Genomic DNA, 14,170 nt, shown 5'->3' with positions numbered 1-14,170 from the left:
AAAACCGCACCGCACCGCATATATTATATACAATTTTTTATCAATTATTAGTTTATTAAATATTAAAAATAAGACAAGTTTCATGAATGAAAGCCGAATAAAATACTAAAAGAAAAAAATGTTGGTTTTTTCTTATGTTTAAATTTGAAAAAAGGATGAAATTAGACAATTTTAAGATATTTATTGTTAATTACCATTGATTTGATGTTTTTAAGATATTAGTTGTTTGAGGTTTAAGTTAAATAGTTAATTGTCTTATACCTTATGGTTTTTATTATTATTACAAGTAATATGTTTGAACTCTTAAAACTATTTGAACTCTAAACTGTGGTTAAAAATCACACAAAATAAGCGCACCAAATCCATGCGGTTAATAACCGCAACACAAAAAAAACAAAACCGCACCGCAAAAATAACCGCCTAACCGCACCGCAAAAATAACCGCACCATGCGGTTTTGAAAATGGATGAACCGCATTTGCGGTTAGTGGTGAGGTTTTGGCTAATAACCGCACCGAACCGCACCGCGCTCACCCCTAATTGATATGCAAATGGCCTTTAAATAATAATAAATCGATAGTGGACATATTATTTATAATGCAATTGCAACAACATTCTTTGTTGACTTGTTTGTGCGCTTGAATTCTCAAGTCAAATCTGAATTATTTTGGGCTCAATTCAATAGATGTTTTTGTATCGTTTGCATTCCACGAAAACACTGCATAACTAATAGAGTTAAATGTGCTTTTATAATGAAGTAGCCCCTTCTTCATCGGCATTTATTAAAAAAATTCAGTTTTTAAAAAAGCTTGTGTGTTTATTGTTAGCTTGGATTTGCTTTATTCATTTCATATATACACAGAATTTACATTAGTTTTAGCCTAGTTTGCATAAATCCTAGTATAATTTCACGAATATTTATTTAAACTGTTGTTTTCGTGAATTTGGATATTATGTGACAGATTTACACGCATATGTGGCAATATAATACCATTTAAAAGCTAAGGATCCTAGCCCAGAATATGGTATTACAACAGCCCAAATTTTCAATTAAAATGATCCCACAATGTTTTTGAATTTGACAACCAAAAACCGCTAATTTTAGCAGACACTGATCATGATTTATACAGCAGCACCAGCCCAAAATTCATAAAATAAGTAAAATATTTGGCAAGCCCACAACGCCATACATGTCATAGTAAAGGCCAAAGGTAAGTTTAGTTGAGAAAATTGGTGTTGGATCGGTCTCGGGTGTTCCAATTTTTTTCGGTCCTTGGCAACATGGTTTTAGTAAGATCAGTTTTGTCTTTTTTTTTTTTCTTAAATCCGGTCTATTTTTATATTATATTTTTGTTAATTAATATTTTATTTTTAATTCTATAGATTGATAGATTAATATTAATAATAGAGTAAATTACATGGATGGTCCCTGTGGTTAGGGGTAACTTGCATGTTTGGTCCCAAAAAATATTTTTTAACTCGGACCATCCCCGAGATTTAAATTTATTACCCGCTTAGTCCCTTAAACTTTATTTTGTTGCGTATTTGGTCCTCACTAAACATAAAAAGACAGTTTTACCCTTATCAATTTTATTTTCAGATTTTGTTAATTAGAAAAACATTTTACAAAAAGCCCATGTGGGTCCCACCGACCCAATTATTGTTCTAGTATGGTCGACTGCTCCTCCACTCCTCCGTCCTCTTCACTATCCTCCATCTTCAGCGGCTCCCAATTATTTTTCTAGCATGGAAAGCTCCCATCTTCCTTTACCTTTGTCGGAAAGCTCTCAGTCACCTTCTTACCATTTCACGTCGGACATCAATTTCAACCTAACAACCTCTCCTCCATCAACACCATCACTTTCTTCACCCTCGATCGAGAAGAAGGGGTGATGACGAAGCTTAGGGCTCCACACTGCTGCTCAATCCCTACATCGGAGGCTGTGCCAGCGACCTACTAGTGCTGCTTGGACCACCGTCGACCTATGGACAAACGGAGCCCTAAAATCACAGGATTACATATATGTCTCCTAACCCTCTTGGTTATTTGGGTATATTAGGATATGAAGCATTTGGTTAATGATTTGTGATTCCTTTTTTCATCAGGTTGGTTATTCAACTTGAAAACTCAAATTTTAGGTATTAGAATGTACACCCATCACCGATGCTCTTCATCTTCACAAACATCGATCTTTGTCTTCAAGACCAGGGTTGATTTCTTGGATTCATCATGGATTAGATTTCAAACATTTTGATTTATGTGGTCATTGTGGGCTTTTGATTTTAATTTCGATTTTGATTTCTGGGTTCATATGGAAAAACTCAATTTGTGGGTTTCATCTAGATTGTATCAGCGAGTTTTTCCTGGGGATTTTAGTTTTGGATGTGAGTTGTATATTGGATTTTTGTTTGGAATTTGAGTTGTTGCTTTGATTTCAGATGTATTTCATATTTATGGTTGAGTATTAGGTAATTTGTGTTGATCTTATGGTGATTTCTTTGATACCTGATATGTGGACGGAGATAGTGACCGGAGCCGGTGTCGGGAAACAGGATAATCTTCCTTCATTGGGGGGGGGGGGGGGGGGGGGAAGAAGATTAAGTTGGGTGGATCCATTCAAACAATTATTAATAATTTATTTATTTAATATTAGGTGAAGTAATAAAAAAGAATTAACAAAATAAAAATATATCATTAAGGGCAAAATAGTCTTTTGAAGTCTGCCAGGGACCAAACGCGCAACAAAATTACATTTTAGGGACCGTCCGAGTTAAGAAAAAGAATTAGGGACCAAGCGCGCAGATTACCCCAAACCACAGGGACCATTCGCGTAATTTTCTCTTAATAATATAACCAGTTTATATTTGTGTTTTATATATTATTACATATTATACAAACTTAAACAAATAAATAGTAATAAGGTAAACATTCAATATGTGGTTGAAGTGAAATTTTGTTCGGTTTAAACAATAACCTGAACTGAATAAATTAAAATCGGTTAAACCGAACTTACTTGGTTTGGTTACGGTTCAATTTGAGAGGTTAAAAAAAAATCGATTAAACCACACCGATTAAACCAAAAAGAGATTAAATCGACTTAAATTACATATTTAGCTATGCCCATTCACAAGGACTCGATTCTATGTCCAAACATCACATGCCAGCAGATGTGGTCACCATCATAGGTACTCAAGATATTGTGTCTGGAGAGGTGGATAGATAAGACTAAGGGAATAATCTTGTTTGGTTCAGTAATGGAATCAATAGCTTGCCCGAACAGGACCCTAGCTTATTGCGAGCCAAAAATATTGATAAATTTCCCTTCCATAGGGATCGTTGTGGCATGAACTCATTTCTGCCTTTCCTCACCCCCGCCCTACCTTGTAACAGAGACTAATGGATTGAAGGTGGTGAGGCATGGTCAGAGTGTAGGTTCGAATCTTGCCACCTTTCTTGTGGATCATCCTCTTACCACAGTATGATGGGAATAACAAAGCATAAATTTTGAAATGAGCACGTCAATATATGAATTGTTTCATTATTCGTTATTTTCGGGTCTTTTCGTTGCATTCACTTACAACAAGAAAGAACCACCAGTGTTTATAATGTAATTTTGAAACATATTTGAAAAGAAGTGTTAATATTAAGTTATCAAAGGGCTTGTAGAGCAACAATGTTAAATAGTGCCCTCTTTTTTTTAAGTTGAGAGTTCAAGTCCCATCATGAAAATAGGTGGAATTAGATGTTGGTTTAGGAGTAGATTATTATATATTTATATTTTTTTTACGCGCAACACTTAGCTCTTTGCAGCTGTTTGTTTTTCAGAATACTTTTGACCTAAAAACCGTTGCGCGTGTGTTGTGTGGCGCAACACTTAACCCTCTGTTTCAAATCTCTTCACACCTTATTTAACTTATTACAACAGTCTGCAGAAGTTACAAAACAAACAAACTTTTTATTAAATGCTGCAGCCGTTTGGTCCCCTATTCTACTACAGAGAGTTGCAGAGGTGGTCTGCAGACTTCAGACATTTTCGCTTCGAAAAAACAAACCGCACCTTAGATGCTACATAACTCATAAAGATTATATGTAGTTGTGGACATTTGTGAAATTAGGTGTTAGTTTAGGAATAAATTATTATATATTTATATTTTTTTCGAAAAAAATCAAATCGTATTTAAAAAATATTTGAATCAATTTAACGTAATATGAAAATACAATAAGTTGATAAGTTATTCACAAATTGTACTTATACATTTCTATTCTTCTAAAGCTTCGGTTCTAGTTATAACGCTCGAAACGCCAAAAAGATGGTAAATTGAAAATATGTGTTTTAAACATTAGGATTCGAGAACACCTAGTCTGAATATACTACATAACCCATAAATACTATTTCAGCACAACTACGTAACACGTAATGATATTATTTAAAATAAAATAAAATAAAAAATAAATAAATAAAAACTGCGTCATTCGGATTCTTGGAAAAAACGCATTTGCAATTTGAGGTTCTTTTGGCCAAAAACACTACCTCACACCCTTAATAACTTCTTCCATTGTATAGTTTTTTATTTTTGCTATCTAATGACATTTTTTTATTAATAAAATTCTTTTTGTTTGTTAAGATAAATTAAAATTAAAAATTTCTCAAAACCAAATCTATTATTCCACGTCATCAGCTGCCGTACTAACTAGAAAACAAACCTACCCTTTCAGCATTACGCTTCCCTCTGCTTCATTTGTCTTCTTCTTCTCTCAAACTCTTCGCCCAAAACTTATTTCCCTTTCGATCACTCTCCACCATTTCCAATTGTGTAACAATGGGGTCACTTTCTCCATCGATCAACCCGAGGTTGGTTAGTCAGGCGAATAGTTATGATCTGGTTTCCTTCCGCCGCGTGTTTGGGCCGGTTCTCACTGGTCCGCAGGCAAGACCTGACATGACCGGCGCTTGCAGGAGAAGTCGTCGTCGCGCAGTGTACGCCAAGAAGAATGCAAATGAGGATTTTGTTAATTGCGATTCCGAGTGGAAATCTAAGTTCAAAGAAGACTTCGAGAAGCGATTCAACATCCCTCACATTAGTGATTTCTTCCCTGACGCTGCTTCATATCCCTCCACTTTCTGTCTCAGCATGAGGTACCAAACGAATACTTAAAACTCCATTTCTGATGCTATTGAATTTTTTTGACTCGATCATATTCCAATCTCACTGTTATATTCGCTCAAACATGCAAAATTGGGAAATTATCGAGTTACTGTTTCAGCTACTTAGACTCGTCGATTGTTTACAAAAAAAATGCCCGATTAACGTGTTGATTTTCGACTAAAATCCCTCTTTTAAACCAGTTGATTGAAAATATACGTAAAATTCAAATTTCTAATGTAAAACGTCTGAATTCCAAACACAAACGTGGAATCTACTTGTAAAATGCAGGAACTAGGAATGATTCCTTAGATATTTCAAGGATTCAGTATCTGTACACAACCTTGTATGAACTTTATACTTGAACTAATCCACCAAATGGAGTGTAACATTAGGTTATAAATAACGCCTCATCAATTTAAGGTGGTTTTGTCTAAATGTATATCTTTTCGGATCACAATTCACACAATTTTGCACAACTTGTGTAGAAAGTCCCTTTAAACATCAGCATTTTACATGTTATTGTGCGTTTAATTGCTTAATTTGTGGTATAGGACTCCTATAAATGAAGAATTTGCAGAAGGGTATCCTTCAGATGAGGAATGGTATGGATACATTAATAATGATGATAGAGTTCTACTCAAGGTACTACTATAAGTTACATTCTTTTCATTGACAGCTTTTTCATAGTAAGAACTACATAGTTAATTAATTTTTATATTACAATAATGCTGTTTGACATATTGAAATGTCACAGGTTATCCGATATTCATCCCTTTCATCTGCTGGAGCTGAATGCATTGATCCTGATTGTACATGGGTTGAACAATGGTAATAACTAATAATTTTTTTTTAAAGTGTTCTAATGTTAATGAACTTGCATTATCAAAATAGTAAGATTCTAATTGTAAAAAATAAAAAAAAATAAAAAATTGAAATCTTTATATAGGATTCATCGGGCTGGCCCACGTGAGAAAATATACTTCAAACCAGAAAATGTGAAGGCTGCAATTGTAACTTGTGGGGGACTCTGTCCTGGACTTAATGATGTCATAAGACAAGTGAGTTTTTTTATTTTTATTTTTATTTTTACTTTAAAAATACTTCTTGTATTATAATTGTTAACATCTTCCTCTTTGAGTGACTACTACAGATTGTCATCACACTTGAGATTTATGGTGTGAAAAAAATAGTTGGGATTCCTTTTGGGTATCGTGGATTTGGTAAAGAAATAGATGAAATTCCTGTAAGTTTTTTTATATTTATATTTTGGTAATATGACTAATATCTTTGTTTATTGTTAAAAAAAAGATTAATTTTGTTTTAATCAATCTTTTGATGATTAGTTGTCTAGGAAAGTGGTTCAAAATGTTCATCTTTCGGGTGGAAGTTTATTAGGAGTTTCTCGTGGAGGACCGAGTCTTGATGAAATTGTGGATAGCATGGAGGTTACTCATTTCTCTTTTTTACCCTTTTATAATTCGGGAAATTACATAAACGCCATTAACGTAATTTTCCCAATTAATTATTTATTCCCAAGTAATAGGATAGAGGAATCAACATGCTTTTTGTTCTAGGTGGAAATGGGACACATGCGGGAGCTAATTTAATACATAATGAGGTATAATCCATAATCATATTAATATATCATTTTACAAAATAACTTAATTCTTTCATACATCATTTTTAATTAATGTTTAATTATTTTAGTGTATAAAACGAGGGTTAAAAGTAGCTGTAGTTGGTGTTCCCAAAACTATAGACAATGATATTCTCCTCATGGATAAAACATTTGGTTTCGATACCGCTGTTGAAGAGGCACAAAGAGCTATAAATGCTGCTTACATCGAGGTGGATTAATATTTTTTAACTTATAATAGCAACCTACTTTCTTCATCTTATAATAGTCTAAATTGATATGTATGTTTAATACCTAAAATGCCCTTTGACTTTGACCTTCTTCAGGCACATAGTGCTTATCGTGGTATTGGGATTGTGAAGTTGATGGGAAGGAGTAGTGGTTTTATAGCCATGCATGCGTCTCTTGCTAGTGGTCAAATTGATATTTGTTTAATTCCAGAAGTACCCTTTGAGTTGCAGGGATCTCATGGTGTCTTGAATCATCTTAAATATTTACTTGAGACAAAGGGCTCAGCCGTCATTTGTGTAGCCGAGGGAGCTGGTCAGGTTAGAGTCAAAGGCTATGTTTGGTGTACTAGCTGATAGCTGAAAAACTAGCTGTTAGCTGAAAAGCTAGCTGCTAGCTTATAAGTTAGCTGATAAAAAATGATTTTTGGTAAAAACTACTTGATAAGCTAGCTGTTAGATGAAAAACTAGCTGATAAAACATGATGATTGGTAAAAACTAGCTGATAAGTTAACTGAAATATGTAAAATGACATAAAATGGGCATTTAGTAGAATATGTTTATATATATATATATATATATATATATATATATATATATATATATATATATATATAATTAATTAATTAAAAGTATATTTGATAAAGTTTAAAAAAACTCCTGAAAAACCAATCTAAATAGCTTTCTAAAAAGTTACTTTTTGGTTTGTCAAACATGACAACTTAAAAAAACTTGAAAAAGAACATAGTTTATCAGCTGTGGCACATCAAACTCAGCCAAAATTTTAAAACGGTTATTTTTATTTTTATTTTCTTCTTTTGTATTTTTTATTTTTTATTTATTTGAATTTAGAGTTTTTTGGAGAAAACAAATGCGAAAGATGCATCGGGGAATGTTGTATTAGGAGATATCGGTGTACATATACAACAAGAGGTTAGTAGATTCTACTATTCTCATTTCTCAATATCATATTACTTTAATTTTGATTATATTATAATTATTTTAATATATTTTTTTAGGTGAAAAAATATTTCAAGGAGATGGGGAATCCAACTGATGTAAAATACATTGATCCTACTTATATGATCCGTGCATGTCGAGCAAATGCATCCGATGGGATTTTATGCACAGTTCTTGGTCAAAATGCTGTAAGTTTATGCATGAAATAACAATGTACTTTTATATATTTCTACTTTTATATATTTAAATATGATTTTTTTTTTTTTGAAAAATTTGATTTAGGTCCATGGTGCATTTGCGGGATACAGTGGAATCACAGTTGGAATATGCAACACTCACTATGTCTATTTGCCAATTACTGAAGTCATTTCTTACCCTAAAATTGTTGACCAAAATAGTCGTATGTGGCATCGTTGTTTGACCTCTACAGGCCAACCAGACTTTCTTTAATCTTTAAAAAGACATTTTAATATGTTTATTTTTCAAAAAAATTAAACTCCACGTCAAAATTAGATTAAGAAAAAATGAATCTTTTTTTGAAGAAATAATACGAAAGAGTGCACTGTGATTTGAAAACACAAATGCTAGAGAACAAACAGCTATATCAAGTGTATTATGATTAGGAAAATTCAATGTATCACATTTTATATGATTTCGTGAATGTTGATTTTTAATTCACTGATATGCATTTGTGTTTCGCAAATAAACATTATTTAGCAAAATTATTCTAAGTTCACGAACAAATGATCTGCTGAAATTGCAAAGTGGAAATACAGTACATGTAAAGATAAGATAACTCGTAAACTAATCAAAGCATAACTTGTAAAACAAAATAAACATCTTCAGTGGAATTATACCAAGTCCATGGCATTATTCTAAGTTTGCGAATATAGTATAATGTAGGTATTGCCGTATTGATTATGAAGATAGACATAGACTACAACATATAATACACTAATTAATAATAACTAGTAAAACGTTATTCTATGTCACAAGACATTTTTCTAAGTTAGCGAAATGTATAATTAGCAGAATCGGAAAGAATTTGATAGAGTTTGATAGAAAAGTGACACCTGTTTATGTGATGTCAGTTTTTGATAGAAAGAAACTCAGATTTCGAAGATTTTAAGCATTTTCACGTTGGGATGGATCTAATGTAGAGTGTGGGATGACCTTCAAATTTTTTCAGTAGTGTAATTTTTTCGGAAAATTCCGTTTTATGTTGTGGTGATACACCGGGAAAAAAAATTAAGGTACCCTAAAAAAAATTGTGATACCCTTCTACTTTGCCAGATACACTATTTTCACGAAATTAATGTCATTTCATTAGATAGTGATGGTACTTTTATTCACAAATAGATTATTATATTCTTTTTTAAGAAAAAAGAACTTTTTTAATACTATCGCACACACTCACTACTCTTACGGGTGCAAATGAGCCGAGCCGAGCCCGACTAGGCTCGGTTCAGGCTCGTTTAAGTTATATGACGCTCGAGCTCCAGCTCGGCTCGATTCAAGCTTTCTTTGAGCTCGTAAAGTATTATATAAGTTCGACTTGAGCTCGAGTTCGAGCTCATTTAATAAACAAGTTTAACAGTAAGTTCGAGCTTGGCTCGGGCTCGTTTAAAATCAATTTCGAGTCGAGCTTTTAACCAACCGATCCAAAGTAGTTCACGAGTAGCTTGACTCATTTGTAGTCCTAACAACTCTACTCCTAAATGTACACTTTTCGTCCTATACTAGACCTAGACATTCAACATTTGGCTAATAAACATCTACGCGTCAATTCTTTTGAATGAATAACATTTATATTTTACATGTATTATGATTGCATGTGTTGTTTGTGACAACCCGATATTTCAACTCTTTGTAAATGACCAAAAAGGGTCAAGTATTGTAACCACTTTTGAGTAATAAAATTTACTTTCATAATAAATGTACAAATAGTTCTATTTAATTTCCTTCTATGTTTAAATGTCTGTGAACCATGATCGTACGTGAAAAGAACGCCCAAATCCGACTTCATATAGCGAAGTTATGATTTTTCCAAGTTCGGCTTAGCAACAGACAGCTAAAAACTCGAATCGGAGATCGAGCGACTTTTGGCCGGAATGACCTAAACGAGAATCGAAGGTCTCGACAATGGTATTCCAGCGGTAAAAAGTCTGGCAAAAACCGACATCAGATAAAGAAGTTATGAATTTTCAAAGAAATTCCTTAAACACGATGAGTTTATAATAAATAATAAAAAAATAATTTCGGAATTTGCCGACGGAGTCTAAACGAAAGTTGTAGAGCGTAGTCTCACCTACGCGTGGATATAAAGACCATCGAAAACGGAGTTCGTATGAAGAAGATATGAATTTTTGAAGTTTATTAAATAAATTAATTATTTATTTAAATCAAAATTCGGACATTATCCGAAGGGGAGTCAGCGTCCTCATCCGAGGTACGCGCTGCGTACCCCTGTACGCCCAGCGTACCCGAGAGACTTGGCCTCTGATCGTCCACGTCGCCCTATCCGACCCGTCCGACCCGTCCGAAATATCCGACCCGCTGTCCCGTCCGGCCCGCCGTCCCATCCGACCCGTCTCCCCAGCAACCCATCCCATCCGACCCGCCTACCCAGCAACCCGTCCCATCCGAAGCCGAGGCAGTCAAGGCTTCGGTCATGCATGACGTACGCGTACGCGCTGCGTACGAGCGTACGCCCCGCGTACCGAGGCAGACCAGCCTTCCTATAAATAGGATGCGAGGGCTTCCGAGAAAAGGGCTCATTTCTCTCCTCTTTCTCACAATCTTGCCTCGTTTTCCGTGTCCGTTCAAACCCGAAGCTCTGGTCTTTTTGCTCAAGTCCCGAGGGTCGATTTTACTCCCGAGATTCCCGAGAATCCCGAGGAAAATCCGTTTCCCGAGACGAAACTCTGCCCGGTTTTCCATCTCGCTATCTTCAAACTTTCAAGTAAGTTTCATACCCCTTAATCAACATTTTTAAATATTCTAAATGCTTTTATATGCTTTCAAGGGGGGGATTGCAAGTGAACACACGAGTATTATCGTGTGTTACATAAAAAAACTCTTTTATATGCTGTTATATATCCAAATCACATGCGATTTATAAACCTTTAAGGAACTTTTATATATATATATATATATATATATATATATATATATATATATATATATATATATATATATATATATATAATATGTTAAAATAACATTCTATCTTTTGAAATATAAATTTGTTGTAATGCATGTATAAACTAAACTTTTCTTAGATTATTCTTGTCTATCTTAAACTCTACACCAAAAATCTATGCTTTCATAAACAAGTGATTCTTTTTCTAGGTATTTCTAAACAAACAAGATACACTTTTTAGAAAACTATAATAGGTATAGTTTTACGAACAAATTTCTAACTCTTATTTTCTAGAAACATGAATTTCAAGAAGTTTACTTTTGTATACAAGAACAAACGTAACATTTTAACAAGTAGATCTGTTTTTATACCACGGTTTTGTGAGACACTAACTTCATGTACGTTCGAGTACACATTTCCAGTCGTGTATTATATACCAGAATCCCTTGTAGGGGGAGCATGGTGTTTGTGTATAGATCTATACGGGCTTGACAACCCGCGCCCTGACTGTTAGCTGCAGTCCACCGTTTGGGGTAACAAACGTCATAACATTCCAACGCCTGAAGAACGTTGTGTATAGGCATTCCGAGTCAATAGTATGGTTATAAAACTCACATGGGGTATTAAAAATGCATTGATTTACAAGGTTTTCAAACTCATTGGTTATTTTACACTTACATACATTTTGGAAACAAACATTGGTCTTGAGTGAAGGCTACTTTTATACTAGTAGAAAATATAGGATTTTCTAAACACAAACAAACAAAGATAAAACATTTCATTTCATTCAAACATTGTCACTTAAATACTTATGAAATTCACCAGCTTAAATGCTGATCTACTCTTTCAAAATTACTTGTATGTCCCAAGAAATCAGTAATTTCAGGTATTCATTACGCTTTTGATGAAGGGATGCTGCGGCGCCAGTTTAATCTCGTATTTTTGACATCATATTGTAACTGAGTTTTGAACATGTAACTTTTGACAAATGTAAACTTTCAATTATATATATGATGATTGTATTGCTTTCTTTACTATGTATTCATTTGTTACGTTACCACATGAAGTCATCCGCCCCCGAACGTTTCTGCCGTTCAGGTTTGGGGGTGTGACAGATTGGTATCAGAGCAATGTTTATAGTGAACTAAGTATATCGAACCACATAAGATATACAAACTATAAATGCTTAAGGGACTAATACTCTCTGACAAAACAAATTTTCTTTTTACGCTTAAGCAGCATTTCGTTCAACTTAAATTGATAGTTCATTTAAGTACAATTACATGCATACAACAAATTATTTTCATGATATCTAACTATACAACAAGTATTTAGACAAGTTGACACTACGATTAAGACTCGATATATGTAATCTGATTTGGGACAAATATAGCGTGATCAACTATATTTGCCCGAGATTGGACCAACGTATATCGAGGAATGATCGTAGTAAGCAACAAGTCAAAACTTACCAAACCATTACAAGAATTAAACACAAGAATTAAAATACTATAGGAGTATTTGCGATCTAAACTAGTTTAACTTACATGTTTTGCATGTTTCAACTTTATTCCATTCTTATAACCCTATTTCTCGTACAGTCAAATGGCTGGATTTCACCACCCTGGCGACCCCTACTTTCCCAACCAAGGCAACGGAGGATGGATCGAAGATGATCCCGAAGAGGACGACGAACCCATAGAAGTGGGTGATGACTCCGGTACCGACTCAGAGCCGGAAGTTATCGATCCACCACCCATTCAACCTCCCGTCTTCGTAAGGAACTTTCAAGGACCGACTCCCGTCTGGGGAAGTCACCTCCACAATTGGAGCCAACAGCAAAACCTACGCCCTCCCTACGGCATGTGCCGGGACTTCTATGATGTCCGCGGCGGAGGTTCGGCTGATCGAGCACTCCCGATAATGGTGGGTAAGTTAGCCAATCAGTCCTATCAGTCTGGAGTTCAAGCTAGTCGACTCCGGGATATCAACGTGGAAGTGCAGGTTCACACTTCTGACATCCGTAGGCTGGACAAGATGCAAGACAACGCTCAATTCCAAACCGAAGCATTTCAAGCGCAAATGATTGGAGCCCTCGCTGAACTGAGGGAACAACAAGCCGCTTTCGATAGGCGTCTAATGGAGTCAAAGCAATCAGATGCGGAGTCAAGCTCCAAGCGCAACCTACATCGCAAGTAGTGCTTGTCAAGGACTCAAATTTTGTTATAGCTTAGGACCTCGGCTAAAAGTCTTTAAATTTCTCGAACTTTGTAATCGGAGACCCTTATAGGGGTCAAATTTTCAGGATCGTTGTAACAACTTTTATATTAATATAAGTGACACTATTACTACTATGTTAAGTATTTCGTTCGAACCTTGAATGGTCTTTGTGAACCCAAATACTTGTTTCATACCTTCAGTCTTACAAATAACTTTCATTCTTCTATTTTAAGACTCATACTATCATCCGTTGTTGAACTATAGCGATTTAGTTCATGAGACACATACATTTTCCATTCTATGAAATTCTTATCCTTGTCTTTTCAAACTATAGTTGAAGGATGCCTCCGCGTAGAAACCCAAGGCGAAACAACGGTGAAGAAGCACCAGTACCACCACCACCTCCACCACCTCAATTTGATGCTGTTATGTTTCAAGCAGCAGTCACCGCAGCGGTGGCAGCTGCCATGTCACATATCAATAACTCGAGTACTAATGGCTCGAGATCTAGCACACACCCATCCAACCATGGCGAGAGTCATGGACCACCTCGAGAATGCACCTATAAGGACTTCACTAATGCCAAGCCCCATATATTTTATAGAACTGGTGGTGTGATGGCCCTGAGGCAGTAGATTGAAAGGACGGAGGCAGTCTTTGAAATCTGCTCTTGTCCCGAGCACAGCAAAGTCAAATTTGCAACTTTCACCTTTATTGATAAAGCTTTGACCTGGTGGAATGGCCATGTTAAAGTACTTACCCTAATCGTAGCAAACTCCATAAGCTGGGAGAGCCTGAAAGCCATGATGATGAGAGAATACTGCCCACGGGGAGAGA

At 35.1% G+C, this 14,170-nt stretch overlaps 1 protein-coding gene across 1 annotated transcript; it reads left to right on the top strand.

Annotated features, from left to right (window-relative positions):
- The first annotated feature begins 4,729 nt into the window (after window positions 1-4,729).
- Window positions 4,730-8,623, top strand: LOC111915981 (ATP-dependent 6-phosphofructokinase 5, chloroplastic). Its single transcript, XM_023911611.3, has 12 exons — window positions 4,730-5,137; window positions 5,699-5,789; window positions 5,902-5,975; window positions 6,094-6,205; window positions 6,298-6,390; window positions 6,491-6,592; window positions 6,691-6,765; window positions 6,855-6,995; window positions 7,110-7,331; window positions 7,864-7,944; window positions 8,031-8,159; window positions 8,254-8,623. Exons 1-12 carry the CDS (start codon window positions 4,821-4,823, stop codon window positions 8,419-8,421), a joined length of 1,605 nt encoding a protein of 534 aa, XP_023767379.1. The 5' UTR covers window positions 4,730-4,820; the 3' UTR covers window positions 8,422-8,623.
- The last annotated feature ends 5,547 nt before the right edge of the window (window positions 8,624-14,170 follow it).

The sequence above is a fragment of the Lactuca sativa genome, chromosome 2, assembly GCF_002870075.4.
Source record: "Lactuca sativa cultivar Salinas chromosome 2, Lsat_Salinas_v11, whole genome shotgun sequence".
NCBI lineage: Eukaryota > Viridiplantae > Streptophyta > Magnoliopsida > Asterales > Asteraceae > Lactuca > Lactuca sativa.
This window is presented reverse-complemented; position numbering and strand designations above follow the sequence as displayed.